The sequence below is a fragment of the Hyperolius riggenbachi genome, chromosome 2, assembly GCF_040937935.1.
Source record: "Hyperolius riggenbachi isolate aHypRig1 chromosome 2, aHypRig1.pri, whole genome shotgun sequence".
In the NCBI taxonomy this organism is placed as follows: Eukaryota; Metazoa; Chordata; class Amphibia; order Anura; family Hyperoliidae; genus Hyperolius; species Hyperolius riggenbachi.
In genome coordinates, this window is record NC_090647.1 from 473,527,842 (window position 1) to 473,548,156 (window position 20,315).

A 20,315-nucleotide genomic window follows, 5' to 3' on the forward strand; every position below is an offset into this window, starting at 1 on the left:
ATACAGATTAACTGTTCTGTGATCACAAAATGTTTATCATGGCAGCTGCCAAAAATATAGGCAATAGAAAATTGTCACATTACACCAGATTTACACTGACAGGATGGAGATGCCCATTGGTGGAGGAGGAGCAAGACTTCACTGCTGTGCTGCCCATTCCCATGGAGGAAGAGGTAGTGAAACAGGAAGCTGTAGAACTTGTGGAAACATCCCTTTATTCGGGTAAAACTGGAGGACTCTGGGAACTAGAAGGCTGCTCTGAATTTCATATAATTTGCGATGTGGTGAAAAGTAAAGCTAATTTCTACAGTGCACTTATTCCTGCCTGATTGAATTCAAGCCTCAAAGTAAAGCTAAGAGCACCTCAGGAAGTATACTTACATGGGTCTTCCTTCTGCTCCCTGTGGTCTGTCTGGTCGATCAGATTCATTCAAGTCCCCTCTGTTCTCCAGCAGTCAGGCCCAATAAAGTACCTGACTAACCCAGCTGCGGACAACTGCGTATGCACGGTCCATAGCCTCCTAAAGGACTCACGAGGCAAAGCTTTTAATCTATTTTTACTCACCTGGGGATTCTTCCAGCCCCTAGCAACTATGTCAGTCCCTCGCCACAGCTTTGTATTGATCGCAACGCACCAACGGGGTTAGCTCTTCTGCACGGGCCATGCCTGCACATCCACATCACCTGCCGCGCACTGCGCCTGATCGCCACATCACCTGCCGCGCACTGCGCCTGATCGCCACATCACCTGCCGCGCACTGCGCCTGATCGCCACATCACCTGCCGCGCACTGTGCCTGATCGCCACATCACCTGCCGCGCGCACTGTGCCTGATCGCTACCTCCGCTGGCTGGTCAAGAAGCTTCACATTGCGAGTCCTTTAACCATTTCCGCCGCCCGGACGTGACGCTCATGTCCGGGCGGCAGCTCTGCAGCGCTCCCGCCCGCGATCGCGGGCGCGCCCCCGTTGTGTCCCCCGGTAGCCCTGGGATCAGTGAAAGGGAACATTGTTCCAGATCCCTTTCCCACGCAGAAAAACCGAAGCGCTCACCTGTGAGGCTTCAGTTCTGCCCGGACAGATTTCCGCATCCCCCTTGTACTTCTGCTTAGCGAGAAGTACAAGGAGGGTAAACAAAAATGAAGGTGGCCATCTTGTGGCCAAATAGTAAAACTACAGCTACACATTTTTTTACATTACAGTTCACACATATAACAATATTAAAAAATGACCTGTTTATGTCCCACACCAAAATATTAACCAAATAAAAATTAATGGGAAAAAAAAATTACAATAAAAAAAACAAAAAACAAAAAAAAAAACACACAAATGGTTACCTAGGGGTCTGAACTTTTTAAATATGCATTTGAAGGGGGTATACTACAAACATTTTTTAAATTATAAGCTTGTAAATCGTGATGGACGCAAAACGGAAACAATGCACCTTTATCTCCAAATAAAATATTGGCGCCATACATTGTGATAGGGACAAAATTTAAATGGTATAATAACCGAGACATACGGGCAAATAAAATACATAGGTTTTAATTATGGTAGTGTGGATTATTTTAAAGCTATAATGGCCAAAAACTGAGAAAATGAATTTCCATTTTTTTCTTATTAACCCTGTTAAAATGCATTTACGGTAAAGTGGCTCTTAGCAAAATGTACCACCCACAGAAAGCCTAATTAGTGGCGGAAAAAAGATATAGATCAATAAATTGTGATAAGTAGTGATAAAGTTATTAGCGAATGAATGGGAGGTGAAAATTGCTCCGATGCATAAGGTGAAAAATCCCCGCGGGCTGAAACAGTTAAGGACGAAAATTTCACATCCTACTTGGCCCAGCTGTGCATTCCAGGACGTGAAATTCACGTCCTGCAGTAAAATTGCCACCCGTGTGCATACCCCTGTCGTTCCCACTTGTGTACTCTTTAAAGGGCCCCTGAACACAGAAAATAAATTGAATCTGGGCTTACCTGGTGCTTCCTGAAGCCCTCCATAGCCTGCAAGGTCTCTTAGCATCCTCTGGGTCCCCTTGGCATCTCTTGTCCTGGTAACTTCGGATGAAGTTGTGCATGTGCAGCCGTGCGTACACCCAGTGCGTCACCGCAAGCATCCTCTGTGTATGCACAATTCTTGAAAGACTGAACCACGCAGCTGAAGTTGCCAGTGTAACAGAGCCGCCAGCGGTACCACAGAGGGGACCCAGAGGACGCCAATAGACCTTTCAGGCTTTGGGGGGCTGGAGGAAGCATCAGGTAAGTCCAGATCCCATTTTCTGTGTTCAGGGTGCCTTTAAAAGTGAATGACTGCAGCAATCAACAGTTGGGGGGAGTATTTATTATTTAAGAGGGACAGTGTCTCTTAAAGTCCCCCCCTTCTCCCCCAAATATTAACTCCTATCTAATTAATCCATCGCTTTTGTCACCTACAAGTGGACACCTGTAAGGGCTCTTTCACACTAAAGGCTGTGGTAGAAAAGGCTGAAAGTCAGCCTTTTGCTTAACGCCAATACATAGCGTTTTCAAAGCCTTTTGAAAGGAGTTTTACAGCTCATATGAAAACGTCCTTTTTTTTCTTCTATAAAAATAAGTGAACAAGTCAGCTGTAAAACGCTTTGAAAACGCTTTGAAAAAGCTGAAGTTGGCGTTTTCCATTGACTATCATTGAAACGCCAACAGCCAACTTCGGCTGTAAACAGCCCTGAAAAATCTCCTGGGAGCGTTGAAACGCAACGCTCCAAAACGGCGAGTTGGATGTGAAAGGTAAAATGAAAGTCTATGGACTTTCTTTTACCTAGCAAAACGCCAACTTCGGCCGTGGCGTTAAAACGCCGAAAAATCCCTCTGGTGTGAAAGGGCCCTAATGGCTGCCACCCATAGCAATCTGATGAAATTGCTAGGGCAACAGTTCTGGGACCCAGTACCGTACAGATGCATCACTGTGCTGTTGCCTAGCAATGTTATCTGTACAGCACTGGGATACCCAAACTGTGCACCGTAGCAATCATATGCAATAGCTACAGACGCACAGGCTAGCGATAATGGTATGCCACATTCTCAACTACTTATGAAATATGGCAAGTTAGGTCTTATACTGACAGCTGAAATGCGACATTTCGAAAGGATCTTAAAAGGCAAAACCCTCAGAATGTAAATAGATAAAAACTGTAAATGATTTGCGCAGAATGCTCCAGCCACAGGAGCACGATCGGATGTTGCACACAGCAAGGATCACACATGGCCTCATAGTGGCACAACAGAGGGGAGCCAACAGAGTCCAAGGGACCAGACAGACAACAGGGGAGGTGGCTGGAGGAAGCCCCAGGTAAGCAAAGATCCTGAGGCGGCCATCTGAAAATTTCCTTCAACCTGCAGCCAACAACTATCTTGAGCACATTTAAGCCTATTCCATAAACATAACTACTAATACACATTAAGTTTTGTCAGGTGAATCAGAATATTTAGGTGAAACAGGTGAGAAAGGATTGGGTACACAGAAAAAAAAAAATGGTATAACTATACATGTATACACAAATATATGTTATAAAAAGATAATGCTGTACCTCAGATCCTGTGGCATCCAGTACAGTAGAATAAGAGCTTTCAGGGGCCCAGGAAATACACTCTACAACGTGCTCGTGTTCTCTAAGCTCTGCTTTGCATTCTTTTGTTGCTACCACCCAAACACGGACTGTTTGATCATTAGAACAACTTGCGATCAATGTACCATCTTGATTTGGCCTCACCATGCGCACCCATTCCCTGTGCCCTGTGAACGTCTTCACACAATACCTAAAATATTGACAAATCAATTTAACAAAAAAAATATAATTGGATAGATATTTGCTAGCAGAAAACAGTGAAATATTCTATGTTTAAGTTGCATGCATTCCTGATGATGAAACTGGCCACTTACCCAGTTTGAACTTCCCACATCTTAATGGTTTTATCTCTTGAAGCAGACACTATATGATCTCCGTTAGGCATTATAGCTACTGAGGAAACATTGTGATCATGGCCTAAAAGAAACCACAGTAAAAATGTGTGAGGGAGGTAACCGTATTTTACCATTCTCTTGCCACCAGAGGGTGCACTAACATCTACCATAATACTGTATAACACATTCAGACAATATAAAAGGTTTATATAAACAGGTTTGAAAATACATCACTTTTTGGAATAATGGGGGTTTTAACAATATTTTATTATCTCCTGGTATCAACGGTAGCGTTACCCATATTCTACAATCTTATCCTATTCTCACACCAACCTTCTATGCACCCTATTGACAAGACCAGAACAGCGCCAGAGGTGTAGCTACTAGGGCACACTCTATAGGCAGTAGCAGTGTTAGGGAGTCTTGCCCATGGTCTCCTTACTGAATAGGTGCTTTCTTACTGAACAGGAAGAGCACAGATTTGAGCCCTTAAAATGGGTCCGAGAAACTTGTACTCATTGCATAATTGTGTTCCTTCCTTTTATATACTTTATAGGGCATTCCCCAAGCCAAATACTATTTTTGTTTTGTTTTAATACTCCAATTCCCTATAAACTAAACAAGCCTCACCCACAGGTTCTCCAGAGTGCCTTGGCACTCTGAGCCTTAGTAACAAGGGCTTATGGGAGCTCAGTCTGGGCAGGAGGTTACTAGCAGAGATTTCAGAGGCAGAGTGGGGGAGGAGAGGGGAGTGAAGTTTTCACAGGCTGAGGGCAGGAGATGCACAGCAGCTTGCCTGTGTGTAATGTGAAACAGAACATGGCTGCTCATTTTATCACAGGAATAAATCAAACCGTTGAAGCTGTTTGCAGCTACATTTGCTGTGTAAACTATCTAAAGTTTAGATATATAGCAAGTTACTTGTTATAGTTCGTTTTTCATCTCAGAACCGCTTTAACCAGTACACTATCCAGCCACTATTCCTAACCTTTTCTGCATCCTATTCTCACACTAACCTTCCCTGCATTCTATCCTCACACTAACCTTCCTTGCGTCCTATCGCCACATTAACCTACCCCCCCCCCCCCCAATTCCTATTTTCACACTAACCTACCCCTCCCCCCTTCCTAGTCTCACACTAACCTTCTCCCCATCCCATTTTTACTCTAAACCTTGCCTGCAGTCTATTCTCACGCCAACCTTCTCCGTATCCCATTCTCACACTAACCTCCCCCCATCTATAATTAAAGGTGGCCATTACCGATACAATCCCACAGACAATTGCTTCCAATCATCATGATCGATCGGTCGTGCCAACAGAAAAAAACTGGTAACCAATCCAATCAATTAAATCAAAACAGCATCACCAGCACACACATATAAAACTACAATTTTTCTTGGAAGAGCTCACTTAAGTCTCAAGCCTTGTTATTGGTCAAAAGGACATGTCGGGTATAGGGCCAACATTTAAGTTTGCAAAGAGTAGCACCTTCAAAGCTCTAAGTAGCTACATACATAATAAACAAGAGGTGACGTTCTGGCTTATTCTCTCCCACTTTTAATTGTCACTAACAGTCACAATTCACATGAGAGGAGTGAGGTAGAAGCCTTGGGGGCAAAGTCATACGCTGAACAAATAGTAGGCGGTAATAGCGCCTCATTTGTGACACTACAGACTCTTGTTGTATTGGTATGTGGAAATGTACACATCCAATCGAACTATGCGCTGCATTATGGGCATGGGTTGCTGTTGCTACAGCTACCGTACGCAAGGAGACTGTGTATTCAATCTCTGTGGGCGTACCCAAGCGCACAGCTTTATGGGTCCTGTAGTTGCGGCGTAACGTCTGCTTCTATTGTACGCAATGAGGCCTTGTTTCCTACCTTTGTAGGCGTAGCCAAGCGCAATGTTCTATGGGTCTTGTAGTTACGGCGGTACTTCTGCTCCTTCCGGCCCACACCTCCCCCTTATCCTCCAATCACTAGTGGCGAACGCATCACCCGGAAGAGGCGGGGCTTATCCCCACTATATGCCGCTTGCCCAGTACAGTGGTACGCAGCGTGACCAAGCGTCTAGATAGACGCGAAACGGCCGTCGCCAGTCCCACCTAGTGCCCTGGCTTTTCCACCTCCACCACCATTGAAGATTACCAGATGCAGGTATCTTTTTGACATGGTACCCTGAACACTGTCTGCCATCACTTGCAAATAAAGCACTGGACGGAAGGTGCCCGGAGTTCTTTTTCCTTTTTCTCTCCATTTGGAAAATTGCATCCACGCTTTCTTCACCCAACCGTAGAGCACACGTCCCAGCAAGATACAAGGGTTACCGCTGATGGTATGGCGAGTAATATATTGCTTTTTTCACACACCGCTTGTAAATCATAGAATAGGGAGTGCCACTCTCTCTTTCCTGCTTTCTCTGAATATACAAACTAAGTAGCTACATGGCCTACTAAAATTTACTATCACTGCAGTGTAATGCTATTTTCATTTATCCATAAACCAGCCTAACTTCTATCCTTACCTTTCTTAGCACCTACCATAACCTACTAAGCAAAATATTACCCAACTCCCTGTACTAGGTCCCGTATAGGCCAGTGACCAATTCACAGTCCTTCCACCAGTAAATCTCCAGAGTCAATGTCCAGATTATTATCACATTACCTAACAGCAACCTGCTCTCAGTATGGCCCATTGCTTCGTCATTTCTAATTTAAAATGGACAGATCAAATAAAAATCGAATCGGTTGTGGTTTCCATGGGTCTGCCACAGAGCTACAAACCTGCTGCAAAGCGTAAAGTAGTATTACTGGTAATGACTTCCAGACTATTATCTGTTTATGAAATAAACATTTACAATATTGGTGGAGCAAGTTGGAAAATAGAAGCTTTCTTGCCCAGCACAGAATAATGCCATCTGTCACCTTGGAGCTAAACCAAAACAGTGCAAAGCAATAGATCAAATACTTAATGTTTGTTTCTAGTTTCTCGGTTATTAGGGGCACATATGCATACGTATTTTTAAATGCCATTGCGTCAATTTTTTTATTTTTATTATTTTTTTTTATTAATTTGGACATCGCTACAAAAGGGTCAGCTTAATGATTCAGTTTACTGCTTACCATGCATGGTCCTAATGCACTCAAATCCCTGAAAATCCCATAGCTTGATGGTCATGTCAGCAGAGCAGGAGGCCAGGAGTTTTCCAGAATGATCAAATGAAATATCTTGCACTGAGTCTGTGTGTCCCTTGAGTGTTCGCTCAAAATCTCCCGTTTCATAGTCCCACACCTAGCAGAGAGAGAAATCTGTTAGCACCAGCCCCAGGCTTGACAAGTTGTGGAGGCTTCCATTTGCACTCTGCAGGGCAGTCTGGCACCCCTTCGAATAATTAACTAGGCACACAGACAAAGGAAGCTCACTGCAGATTTCCCGTTCTGCACTGGGGTTTTCCAACAACTGCCAACAGAACACCTTCAAGCACAACCAATAAATGTACTGTGAACTACAACAAAACATTTTGTTAGGATTAAAATATTTTAGTTTTCAAAAAGGAATTCTGTGACCATACAAGAGACTTTCAATTAAGTCTGGTGCTAACAAAAAAAGACAGACAATGTAGAAATCAAATATTTCCAGAAAATGTCATAACATACAAATACAAAGGACAAATTGAAATGGAGGGGAGATTTATACAGATTGGCCCTTCACACAAGTCTTCTGTACCAGTCACTACTACAGATTTGTAAAAGCATGAATCCATGACAGCTGTCACTACAGCCAAGGAAATTTAAAGTGGAACTGAAGATAATCTAAAAAAGTTAAGAGTCACTTACCTGGGGCTTCTGCAAGTCCCTTGCAGCCGTCCTGTCCCACAGCACTCAACTATCCTCCATTCCCCGCCGCCAGCTAGCTTCGTTACTCGACTTGTAAGTCAAGGGCCTGCCAAGCCTATCCTTTTCCCGTCTGCAAAGGCGATATTGCGGACAGGAACGCGAAGGATACGTGTGGCCAAAAGCATGCAGGCGCAGTGGCCTGACAGCAAAACCAAAAGTAGCTGAAAGCGAAAGAACGGAGGATCGTGATGGACTGGCGTGGGACAGGACGGCTGCAAGGGGCTCGCAGAAGCCCCAGGTAAGTGAAACTATTTTTAGATTATCGTCAGTTCTGTTTTAAAGTAAACCTAAGACCGGCAAAGTAAAAGATTTCACACTTACCCTAGGCTTCCTGCAGCCCCCTGAGCACCGATGTGTCCCTCTCCGTCCTACAGTGTGCCTCTGTTTTCCTGGTATTGATCCCAGTAATCGGGCTCAGTCACACCAGTCGGCTCTTCTGCGTATGCTCTGCCCCTCCACGCATGCACAGAAGAGCCGCCTGGTGCGACTGAGCCAGATTACCGGGACTGATCCTAGGAGAACAGAGGCAGTCGGGCGGATGACAAGGGACACATCGGTGCTCATGGGGCAGGAGGAAGACCCGGTTTAGTATAAAATCTTTTACTTTGCCAATCTCAGGTACACTAAGGTGCCCTATTAACTGTGCAATTTTAAGCAATCATCCTCTATAATAAAACCCCTTTGTCTCTGCGTCCCATGCCCGTGTGTGTGTGTGTCCCTGCGTGCTACTGCACATGTGCCACAGGGACAGCCGTTGGACGGGAGTAGGACAGGAAGGGGGCTACGCGACCAGGCATGCGCGGTGACTGTGGGTGGCAGCGGTCCCGGGAGGGGAGGGTATTTAAACAGACCTAGAGCCCGTTTTTAAATGGGCTTAGGTCTACTAGTGTTCAATATCATTAAGATCGAAAGAATAGATCTAATTTAATTGATCTTCAGCATTTGTAACAATTTGTGCATTTTATACCGTTGCCACTTCCACATGTACACCAATACGCTGTCTGTCTCTCTCTCTCTCCCCCCCCCCCCCCCCCCCAAAGTCCTGCTTCGTTCTCCTCTTTTTTTTGGGGGGGGGGGGGGGGGTGTTAAGCTATGGGTTTTGCTACTGCCTCAAATTGGACATCATAAGGGCTGTTTCACATAGCAGCTGATTCTGCAGCGTTTGCATCATGATAGCCATTTGCCGACAATTGCCAAATTGCTAGTGCAGTGGCTCCCTGTGGCAGCATTCAAACTGCAGCATTTGTGATCGCAAAAGCAGAAGTGTTCATGAAAAATGGCAGAAAAATTGAGATCATGATTGCGATTTTTGGCAATTTTTATTATGAAACAGCCCTGAGGCTGGGTACACAATAAAAACTGCGTTTTCTGAATGTGCGAAACTGCTAAAATTCACATTTTTACGAGTAAAAATGCAATTTTCCCATTGAGGTTGATTAGCCATTCTAAAAAAAAACAAAAAAAAACTACATGCGAAAATTTGCATATGAATGAATTTTAATGCAAAAGTGTCCAGTTTTCTGCAATAAGTCTGAATGATAATTTAAAAAATATATATCCCATGCAGAAGGGTGTTCAAGCAGCCATTTCCCACAATACTGTAGTCATTTTCCTTTCAGACCAATACTAGAGACATCTCAATGTGGCAAATATATTGTCAAAATAGTCGATATTAAAATCAAAACTCACCGTATACAAAAAGGCTGGTGAATGCTGACATTTTGTACAGCATGACTGACTTTCTAAGTAAGAGAATGTGAGTAAATACTATTTGGCAGCAAAATACAAGTGTGTGACTTCAGGCCGTAGCTAAACACAGCAAAGTGAAAGTCAATAGCGGTAGTGTTACAAGTCCTACATCAAGATGCCTGAGCTGGTTTACTGAGCCTTATGTAAGTCATTAGCTAAGCGACATGGTTTCTCTCCAAAGCCTTTAATAGATGTAAACACAAGGCAGGTGACGTTATCACATTTCAATGTTCTACATTTGTACAATCTAATGACAAACAGAAAGCCAATTCTCAAAGCAGAGGGGACCAAAAATGTTAAGCCCAATCGACACGATACGATTACGATTCTATTTACGATACGATTAAATCTGAAATGTCTGAACGGGATTAGATTCGCCATTGTTTTGCAATGGCAAATTGCATTGAATCGAATTCCGATTAAACATGTCGGATTTAATCGGATCGTAATTAGAACCGTAATTGAATCACACAAAGAATCGTATCATGTAGATTGGGCTTTAGGGCTGGTTCACACTGATGGAACTGACATTCAATTGCAGTGTTATAGCTTAACTGGCACCTAAACCAAACTCCAAATGTGTTTTTGATCTCTTGGTGAAGGCAATTGGGAAAACTAATGCTGGGTAAACACTGAGATTTTATGATCGATTTACAACATGTCCTATTTGCTTCCCGATCGATTTATGAGCATTTTCTGATCGATTTCCTATTAAAGTTAACGGAAATCGATGGGAAAGCAAATCGGACATCCTGGAAATAATCTGACAGTAAATCGACCATAAAATCTCAGTGAGTGCCCAGCATAAGGCGAGGGATGTATGGAGGCTGCCATATTTATTTCCTTTTTAACAATACCAGTTGCCTGACAGTACTGCTGAGCTTTCTGGCTTGAGAAGCGCCTGGCTCACACCTGTAACAAGCATGTGAATCCAGTCATTACAGAAAGCTCTGAGCTGCATGCTTGTCCAGGGTCTATCGCTAAATGTTTTAGATGCAAAGGGTCAGCAGAACAGCCGGCAATGTGCATTGTTTAAAAGGAATTTGTGCTCTCTGCCTGACATTCTTCCAAAGGACACTACAATAAAAACTGTAAAAGCCTTTAACTCCTTAACCTAGCCAAAAACTTAAAAACACAATTCTCATACTTCAAAATTCAGTAAATACTTAAAGCATAACTGAAAATCTTATAAGAACTACAAGTATGTATCATATGAGAACTGTATGTATGCTATAGTACTAGATAGAACAGATAGAGCATTAGTTACAACTAGATAGAAAATTAGTAACAGAACAGTCTCAATTTTATTTCTAGTTAAAGGCGTACCAGAGCTGGATTGAATAAAATTTTTTTTATAGAAACCTGGGACTTCCTCCAGTCCCATACCCGCGGATCGCTCCCAGCCTCCCATGCAGTCATCCTCAGTCTTCCCACAGGTCCGATATCGGTCCCCGCTCTTCCGTCAGTTGGAGCCAGTCTGGCATAAGTAAAGTGCGCTGTTTGCATATCTCTCCAGCAGCCGCTGGAGATACATAGAGGGCGCACTTCTCCAGCGTAGACTGGCCCGACTGATGGAAGTGATGGAACCCAGTATCGGAGCTGCGGGAAGACTGAGGACAGCGGCGTGGGAGTGATCCGTGGGTATGGGACTGGAGGAAGCCCCAGTTATGTATAGAAAGTTTTATATAACCCAGCTCTGAGTCCCTTTAAGGTCAATTGTTTGAGACTGAATTCCAAACAGCAGCCATAATAATCCAATGCAACAAACTTCATTCCGCTGAAACAAAACAAAAGTAATGACCCTTTGAACAGCACAAAAACCTTATCAGTGTTTCCTCAGACAGACAAAACCATTTTTTCCTTCTATTTACATTTCAGGAATCAGGATACATTTAGTGCCTCATACACACACGATTTCCTGCAGATCGCCTTTACAACAGGTCCGATCTGATGTCCAATCTATTTTCCATAGAAGTGAACAGAAAATTAATCAGAAGTCAGATCGGACCTGTTGAAAATAATTGATCCGTCAGTAAATATCATTGCGTGTACCAGGCATTGCTGTTTGACTTCATCATTTGCATAGATTTAAAAAAAAAAAAAAAAAAAAAAAAAAAAAAAACAATTTGCTATACTGGAAAACAAAAAAGGGCCCATAGTGGGACTAGTAATCTATGTACCAATGTTCATCTCACGTCATGTCAGTTTGGGTACTCTTTAAATGGACTTTTCGTTAACCTTGATATGGAAATCAGATGCTGCTTCGTACAAAAACAAGTGATAAAGCCATACATAGGATAACTCCGATAACAAAATAAAGTAAAAATAGTAATACCTTTATTGTTGCATCTTCTGAAGCAGTGACCATAACACTAAACACTGGATGGAAAATGACACGAGTGACTGGACTCCGGTGACCACTAAGTGCATATTTTTCTGGAGGACGTGGTATCCATTCTTTAGGGTCCCTCTTCTGTCCTATAGGTCCCCCAGAAGTAAACTCTTCTTTTGCTTCATTGAGCTTTGACTCTAATTCCATAACCTGTATGTGGAGAAGTTCATAAGTTGGTGTAATTTATATCAGGTTCAAGCATTAGTATATTTGCCTAGTTCAACAAATAGGAAGCACTTTTGTTTGCATGCACCAAGTATCAAGGACACCAAATATTTTCAGCACCTGGGACTTGCAGAAAATAAAACTGTCTATTCAACTGTAGTGAAGTGAGTGAACCTGAACTGCGAACTTTCTCTGTGCTCTGATAAGAAACATCATAACCTTTAAAGAAAAAAAAACATTTCTTTTTACAGCTGATAGAATTACTGCAATAAATCTGGATTGTGTACTTCCTGCTTTCATGGAAGCAGACATAGGTGTTAACATCCTGTGTTTACAAATCGGCAGCTCTGCTGAGATGCCTGAGCTGAAAGCTGAGAAAAAAAATATTACACTTGTGATTAGTTCCAGATGAGGGGGAATACGACATGCTAAACTCTCTAAATACATACAGGGTGTATTTTTCGGTTTCCATTCTGTGCAAGATTTCAGGTCCACTTTAAGCTCAAGTTTTGTCAGGTAATATTCAGTCTTCCTGATATAAGAGTGTTACTGTTACCTCTTGTGCCTGGAAATAGCCAATCTGAGCCAACAACTTGGAAAGGGCATCAGATGGATAGCCTCAGAGACCGATTAAGGGCCCATTCAGACTGCACGCGTTTCCAGTCGCGTTTTGGAAACGCGTGCAGGTGGCCGACACGCACGACAGACAGTGCATAGAGTGCACTGTCTGATGTTCACACTGCAGGTGTTCCGGACCTGTGCGGTCCAGGAACGCATGCTGCACGCAGATTTTGTAAAAACGCGCGGCTGTCCCATTCACTTTTCAGTGATGGGATCAGCCACGCAACGCACACAAACGCGGATGTCGTGCGTTCAGCACGCGTTGCGTTCCGCACGCATGGCCATCCGCATTTGTGATCTGAGCGGGCCCCTTAGGTGCATTGTTTAATGTACTCTGTAAAATGTTGAAACGCTCATGTCACACTGGTACCATAAGATTTGTAATAACTTCAGAAATGTGTGCTCTGGAAATGTAACTAGGTAAAGCAGAACCTCTGGCAGTTGAATAAATCAAACCTTTAGTAAGAAGGAAAGCCGATACTTGCCCTCTCAGGAAAGCTACCTCCAATCCTCTGTCCTCTTACCTTTCAGGATCATTGTCCCCCAGGGTGCTGCTAGTGAAGCCACAAGCACTATAAATCATAAATGGCCACCACAGCATCCCCTTTCAAGCACTCGGCTCTGAGTCGTCGCTTTGATTGATAGAAAGCCACTACCCAATCAGGAATACAGTGTTAACAAAAAAGGGTGATACAGGTGAACATCATTGAATGGAGACCTCTAGTGAAGACTTCACTGCTGGAACTGAACAGGAAACTTTGAAAACACAAGAGGCCCAGAAGTTACCTTCCCAGGACGGAGAGTGTCAGATGTCACACATAGCGTATTTTTCAGCCCATTAAAAAAAACAACAACAAAAAAAACGCATTCCCATTGACTAGCATTAAAATTGTGGTAAAATCACAAAAATTGCGGCTTTTAAAAAAAAATAAATTGTGATTGCAGTAATTTTGCCGCGATTTTAATATACGTCAATGGGAGCGTGTTTTTAAAAACACTAATGCAGCAATAATGGATCAAAAACTCAGCAGTGTGCATCAGTAATGAAATAATCAGTCTGAGCAGCTATCTATGATCATCAGCCAGCACAGGGTCCTTCCTTCCCCTGCCTGCACCGTGCTGCTCAGCGTCACCAGCACACCAAACTCTGCCACCCAGCCAACAGATTGGGGGGGGGGGGGACAAAAGCAGCTGTACACAGTCCAGGCAGTTTTGCCCAAGTTCAGACCTATGAGTCTGTACCGAGCACAGGGAGACTTGCCGACTTTTGCTGAAAAGTAGATGTGGAGATGAGCCCAGGGAACCGGCATGGAGTAATAGATCCCGCCTCCACACAAGAAATGCAATGCAAATTGTGCTGTAACTGGTCATTAACAATCTTTGGCAAAGAGCCAGTAGCTGCGCTAAAAGTTTGAATGGGCATTTAGTCCATTAGAAGGAGGAAGGCACACAATCACTTCTGCACTTTTCTCCCTTTTGAACTCTGAGTGTGGCTTGTGGCCAAGTTTAACTGGTGCTGATAGTCTTGTGGGCGGGATGATGGCTCTATCATTGGGCTAATCACTGCACTAGCTCAGTAGCAGTGACCTATCAGATGTTAGTAGGTGTCATTCCTTCGGGGTGGAGGGGCTGTTTTCACCACACAGGTCATATCTTTAATCTATGGTGTTTGCTACCTCAATATAGCCTTTTGGAATGCACATAATTCGTTGTTTATATTAGTAGTTGCCTTGCACTTCACAAGACACCCAAGCACCATGGATGCACTGGTTTTAGTGTATTTTTCCCCTGATTTCTGCCGTCTAAACCTAGGTGCGTCTTCTAGTCCAGAGCATTTTATAGTCTGAAAAATATGGTAGTTTTTAAACATCTGTTCAAATCAAGTTTGCGAATTGCGATAGCAAATTCACTACATAGTTGCATAGTTATTTTGGTTGAAAAAAGACATACGTCCATCGAGTTCAACTACGTAAAAATTGTGACCACATCGCTGCAAGTTTTGATGCTGCTCACAATTTTTGGTGAGAAAAGGCCCTTAAAGTGCATACACACGATAGGGGGAACAGGGCCAAGCAGTATTCTGGTAGCGTCGGCTGAGAATAAACCATGCATACAAGTGACAGAACATTTAAATAGCTGTGCGTTGTCACCCCTCCACAGCAACAACTACAGTACTCTTATAGCATAGAAAGCAGTCTTTCCCGCACGCATCCTGACCGGGGACAGGAAACTGAACGGAAGATGGAGGTACTTGCTCCCTATTTATACTGCTGCCTGTTTGCTATGCAAATTTTAGTATTTTTCACCTTCCTGTCCTCAGTCAGGGAGGGAGACAAGTCTCAGGAAGGGTGCTGTCCGAATGACGCTCCGAGAAAACGTGTGTACCTGTGTGTGTATGTACGATATGATTCCATATTTCACATTACCTTCTTTTGTAATCTGATAACTGATGTCCATTTCTTTTCCAGAAGGCCAGCATACTTTTTGTCTAATTCTTCATTCTGAAATTAAAGGTGAATTAGAAGATACCATAAGATACTGCACGAGAAAACACTGAATTTTTTTAAAACAAATTTCTGCAGCTATCGCTAGCAATAATCACCTTCACAGAGTTTTCTAAATATTTGATAATAGGTAAACTCCAGGAACAGAAAACCAAAATACTAGCAGCCAGTATTGCAAAGAATTGGCCATTCCCCCTAAACCCATTCCATCATGTACTTGCAGCTTCCCACCCAAGCTTTATTAAGGCAAATCATAACAACACACACACACACACACACACACACACACACACACACACACACACACACACACACACACACACACACACACACACACACACACACACACACGTAGAGGTATGGAAAGGAGTAACCTGAACGAGTATCCAAGAAGACAAAAAATAAACAACAGATTATAATTTCACTATGCTATTGGGGGAGGCGATTTAAGACAGAAGGGATGCCAGTGCATTGAATAACTCAACTACGCAACATTTGAAGTTACCGTAGTTACACAAAAGGCTGCAAAAACATTTAAAAGGGATGCAGTGTAATCAATACTCAAGCCCTACATGGAAAATGTATACGAAAGTATTCAGTCTTACAATTAGAAGCCAATTTCTGTTCAGCAGATACTTATTTTGCTTCAATAAATATAAGAAATAGCATATGCAAATTCTCGATTAAGAAAGGTGTACAGAAGACTGACAAAACCATACATTTTCTGAAAGGAGAGACCCTGTACCATATTGCCAATTTAATTCACTCTATGGTCATTGTGCTAATGTTTAGCTAAATCATTTTCTGTAAATTTACACCAGTATTATTGGCACTCAAACTCAATCGTACTTAATCCCTCTAAATGTAAAGATAAGATTGATCAGTTCAATAAAACATAAGGTGGTAAAATTGTGCACTACTGTGTATGGGTGAGAGATATAGAAACACATAATAGACAAACTTGCCCAGATCACCAGTTTAAAGCCCCATCTACATAAGATTCTTTGTGCGATCCAATTAAATCCAACATGTCTGATCGGGACTCGATTAGATTCAATTCGATTTGCCATTGTTTACAATGGCAAATCGAATTGAATCTTGATCGGACATGTCGGATTTAATTGGATTGTAAATAGAATCGTAATCGAATTGCACAAAGAATCGTATCGTGTAGATTGGGCTTAACAGTAATTATAAAACATGGCCATAACGTTACTTAAAGCATCAAGTGGAGTCGGTACCAGCAACTCCACCCAAAAACTGGTCCAACTCCTCGACTCTGCAGCCCTGGTTATAAAGTTTTATGTACTGTAGTTTGTCAGAAAGGCTGACTTAATTCCTATGCACAAGGTCCTCTCTAGACTAACATTTCAAAAAGTTGCAAGCAGATTTAGTTGCAAACGATAATTTATGTAAGGAAAAAAAAAATGTAACTGCGGTAGTAGAATAGATATTTTACAACCTGATACATATTGTGAAATATCTGCAAGGTTTGCCAATATTTCACTATAACCTAACCTCTCCCTCTCTCACACAGAACTCTCCCCTAATAGTGCCAAATCCCCCTCACCTGGTGGTGTCTAATGCTAGGGACCCCCGATCCCCGCTAACAATATGATAAAAAATTTAATCGCAGCCACCCGCTAAACCAGGGGTCTCAAACTCAATCTACCTGGGGGGCCGCAGGAGGCAAAGTCAGAAAGGGATTTCATAATCGGCAGATCAAATTCACACTGAAGCGAACTATTTTGCCTATTTTACCTTATAGTTCGCTTCAGTGCTCCCATTACAAGTAATCCGCCGTGTCCCCGCCGCAAAACGAGGGCTGCAGAGCGCCCAAATCGCAAAAGGGGCAATCCGCCGGCATTTCCTGGAAGGGGCAGAGCTTTCAGCTTCAGCTCCGCCCTTCCTGACGTCAAACGCGGCGTATCGCCGCCTCTGCCCGCCCCTCTCACTCTTCCTTCACAGAGAGGGGCGGGGAGAGGCAGCGATCTGTGCAGCGATTGACGTCAGGAGGGGTAGAGCTGAAAGCTCTGCCCCTTCCAGGAAATGCTGGCGGATTGCCCCCCGGGCGATTTGGGGGCTCTGCAGCCCTCGTTTAGCTGCGGGGATGCGGCGGATTACTTGGGAGCACTGAAGCGAACTATAAGGAAGCTTTTGCCAGCTAGGGCCACAAAATATTGTATCGAGGGCTGCAAATGGCCCGCGAGTTTGAGACCCCTGCGCTAAACAGTAAAACAGCCATCTATAATGCAATAAACAACTGCGCCCATTTTTGGCCACGCTTTAACTGCTCCTCTCTAGAGATGCAAATTTAACACAGCCTGGAATTGGTCCAATCAAATGCACATCATAATGTTTTACTGGCCCTGTTCCAAGCTGTATACAATTCGCATGTAAGACTAAATTATAGCAACTCAGACGATCAATACTTACAACAGTTGATAGACGTTGCCTTTAAATCTACATAGGCTGCACATATAATCTAACACAAGCTTGCAGTGGCTAACATTTCCTATGGCTTTAGTTTAAACCCTGAACAGGCTAGAATGATGTAGCTGGAATCACTGACTGTCAATGACAGGTAAAAGTCCTGATAAAGTACCAAGTCCATGGCAGTGAAAAATGTTACAGATTATTACATAGTATTATAGAAGCGGGATTAAAATCTGCATATACAAGCAGACCACCAGAACACATATACTGTCAGAATCAGCAGTTTAGCACTAGTTTTTTAAGGTTTTAGTTTGTGTGTATTTTTTTCAAATAGCACGTTTCCTGTAAAGTTCTTAATTTACGGTAATCTGAAAGTCAACATTTGCAACATGTTTTGAGCTACTTTAAGCTTACCATGTCTAGTTCTGCCTCCTTCTTAAAAACGGAGTAAGCTTCTTCATAGCCATTAGAACGAAGATAGTCTGCTATTGCTCGATTTCTGAAAAGGAAAAAAGGAAATCATAAGACATCCAATATTTCAAACTTTTAATGCATTATATTCAAGGTAAAACCTGACTGAAGAACTTAGCAAGTATCTGACAGATTTTAAAAATGTACCCAAACAGTACAAGGCTGCACCCTGGAGTGGGAGCTAGAATTCTTGATAGGCACCCATTGTGAACTACTGGGATGGTGGGACACCCTGCCTATTCTTACCATCAGTTCTCTTAATACAGAAAAGGAGGAAGCTGCTGGGAAGAAGTGTAGGCAGCTGTCCAATGTCATCAGATACAGGAATTTGAAAAATATGGTACCAAACTATCACTAATAAGGACTCCTTCAGGCATGCATGGTAAGGCAGGTACTTATTGTCACAAAGAGCATAGATGGAGAAGCTGACCTCCAATCCTCCATCGCCTGAATTGTCCAGTTAAACCCAGAAAGTCCTCCGGTCTGGGGCGTTCTGCGCATGTGCAGCCCTGCCATGCGCAAGTCTGTCGCCAGGACCATTCCGTGCCATACTACTGCGCAGGAGCAGAACGCTCCCGGAGACTCTGGATCATGCGCAGCCAGACTCTGCTCACTGGCATTGACAGGATTTTTGGGGCCGAATTGTGGACCGTCCAGGCAGAAGAGGTCGACAGTGAGGGAGCAAACAGCCTTGGGGGGGCTAAAAGCACCAGGTATGGATATGTTTATTTTTTTCTGTCTCAGGTACACTTTAACTGTGTGACATGCCACCTAATAGCATCACAGCCCTCAACAAAAATGGTCAACCTAAATAAAGAAGTCTTATGCTGGGAATACACGGATGCAATTATGTGCCGGAACGAGCCGCTGGTTCGATCCAGGCGCATCCCCGCTCGTCCCCACGGGCGCGCCTTATCTTCCTTTCGATTCCCAGCTATTGTCCGCCTGCGGACCTGTCGGATTTTATCAATCGAGCCATCAGCGGCTCGATTGATAAGAAAATTACCGTGTATGCCCAGCATAAGGTATACTTTTCAAGCAAGTCAGTTAAATGCTCTACAGGCCCCACACAAGAATAAAATCATGAAATCATTTTCAGGATCAGAACGGTTCCTAAATATACAGCCCCACAGAATATGCTAGTGCTTTATAAAATAATAATAATAATAATAATAATAAATGTGAATAGATAGGATTGTAAGTTACTGATAAGGCAAACCAGAAGGAACCATTCAGCAATAAAGATTTGCCAGGTGCTCGTTCGCACAGTGGGATGCAATGCCTTTCATATGGAGGGCCATGACATATATGAAATAGCAATGTCGCACAACACTACCAAGGCTGTAAAGTCAGAGTCGAGGAGACGAAGCAATTTTTGGTACCTGGAGTCGGTGGTTTCAATAAAAGGAGGAGTCAGATGATTTTTGAACCAAATCTGTCGCTTTTGTAAAAATTAGACCAAGGAGTCGGGAGTGTCGGAGTAATTTTGGGTACCTGCAGTCAGAGGTTTCATAGACTGAGTAGTCTGAGTTGGAAGATTTATGTACCGACTCCACAGCCCTACACACTACTGCTCTACCCCATTAAGGGCCCTTTTCCACGAGCAGTTGATAGGCAGTGAAAGGCCTCTCAAACTCTCACAATTGCTTGCTGCTGCCTGGAAACTCTTTGCTGCTGCTTGGTAAATGCTCACTGCTGCCTGGTAACTGCTAAGCACAATTATCAATTGCCACTCTTCCATAAAGGCCAATTTTGTGCAGTGCATGACCAATAGTTGTCCTATGGACAGATTCCCCCACCTGAGCTGTAGATCTCTGCAGCTCATCCAGAGTCACCATGGGCCTCTTGACTGCATTTCTGATCAGCGCTCTCCTTGTTCAGCCTGTGAGTTTAGGTGGACGGCCTTGTCTTGGTAGGTTTACAGTTGTGCCATACTCCTTCCATTTCTGAATGATTGCTTGAACTCCGTGGGATTTTCAAGGCTTTGGAAATTTTTTTGTAGCCTAAGCCTGCTTTAAATTTTTCAATAACTTTATCCCTGACCTGTCGGGTGTGTTTTTTGGATTTCATAGTGTTGTTGCTCCCAATTCTCTTATGCTGGGCATAGACGGGTCCATACAGCGGCCGATTAGCCACC

The 20,315-nt window shown here is 43.3% G+C and overlaps 1 protein-coding gene across 2 annotated transcripts in view; it reads right to left on the reverse strand.

Annotated features, from left to right (window-relative positions):
* The window catches only part of PAFAH1B1 (platelet activating factor acetylhydrolase 1b regulatory subunit 1), a 123,365-nt gene that overhangs the window by 16,243 nt on the left and 86,807 nt on the right, over nt 1-20,315 (reverse strand). For both annotated transcript variants that reach the window (XM_068270237.1, XM_068270238.1), the window contains 6 exons: nt 18,122-18,206; nt 15,194-15,268; nt 11,925-12,131; nt 7,067-7,235; nt 3,921-4,023; nt 3,568-3,796 (listed from right to left, as the gene is read on the reverse strand). In XM_068270237.1, the coding sequence (XP_068126338.1) occupies nt 3,568-3,796; nt 3,921-4,023; nt 7,067-7,235; nt 11,925-12,131; nt 15,194-15,268; nt 18,122-18,206 (868 nt within the window). The remainder of the gene's footprint in view (nt 1-3,567; nt 3,797-3,920; nt 4,024-7,066; nt 7,236-11,924; nt 12,132-15,193; nt 15,269-18,121; nt 18,207-20,315) is intronic.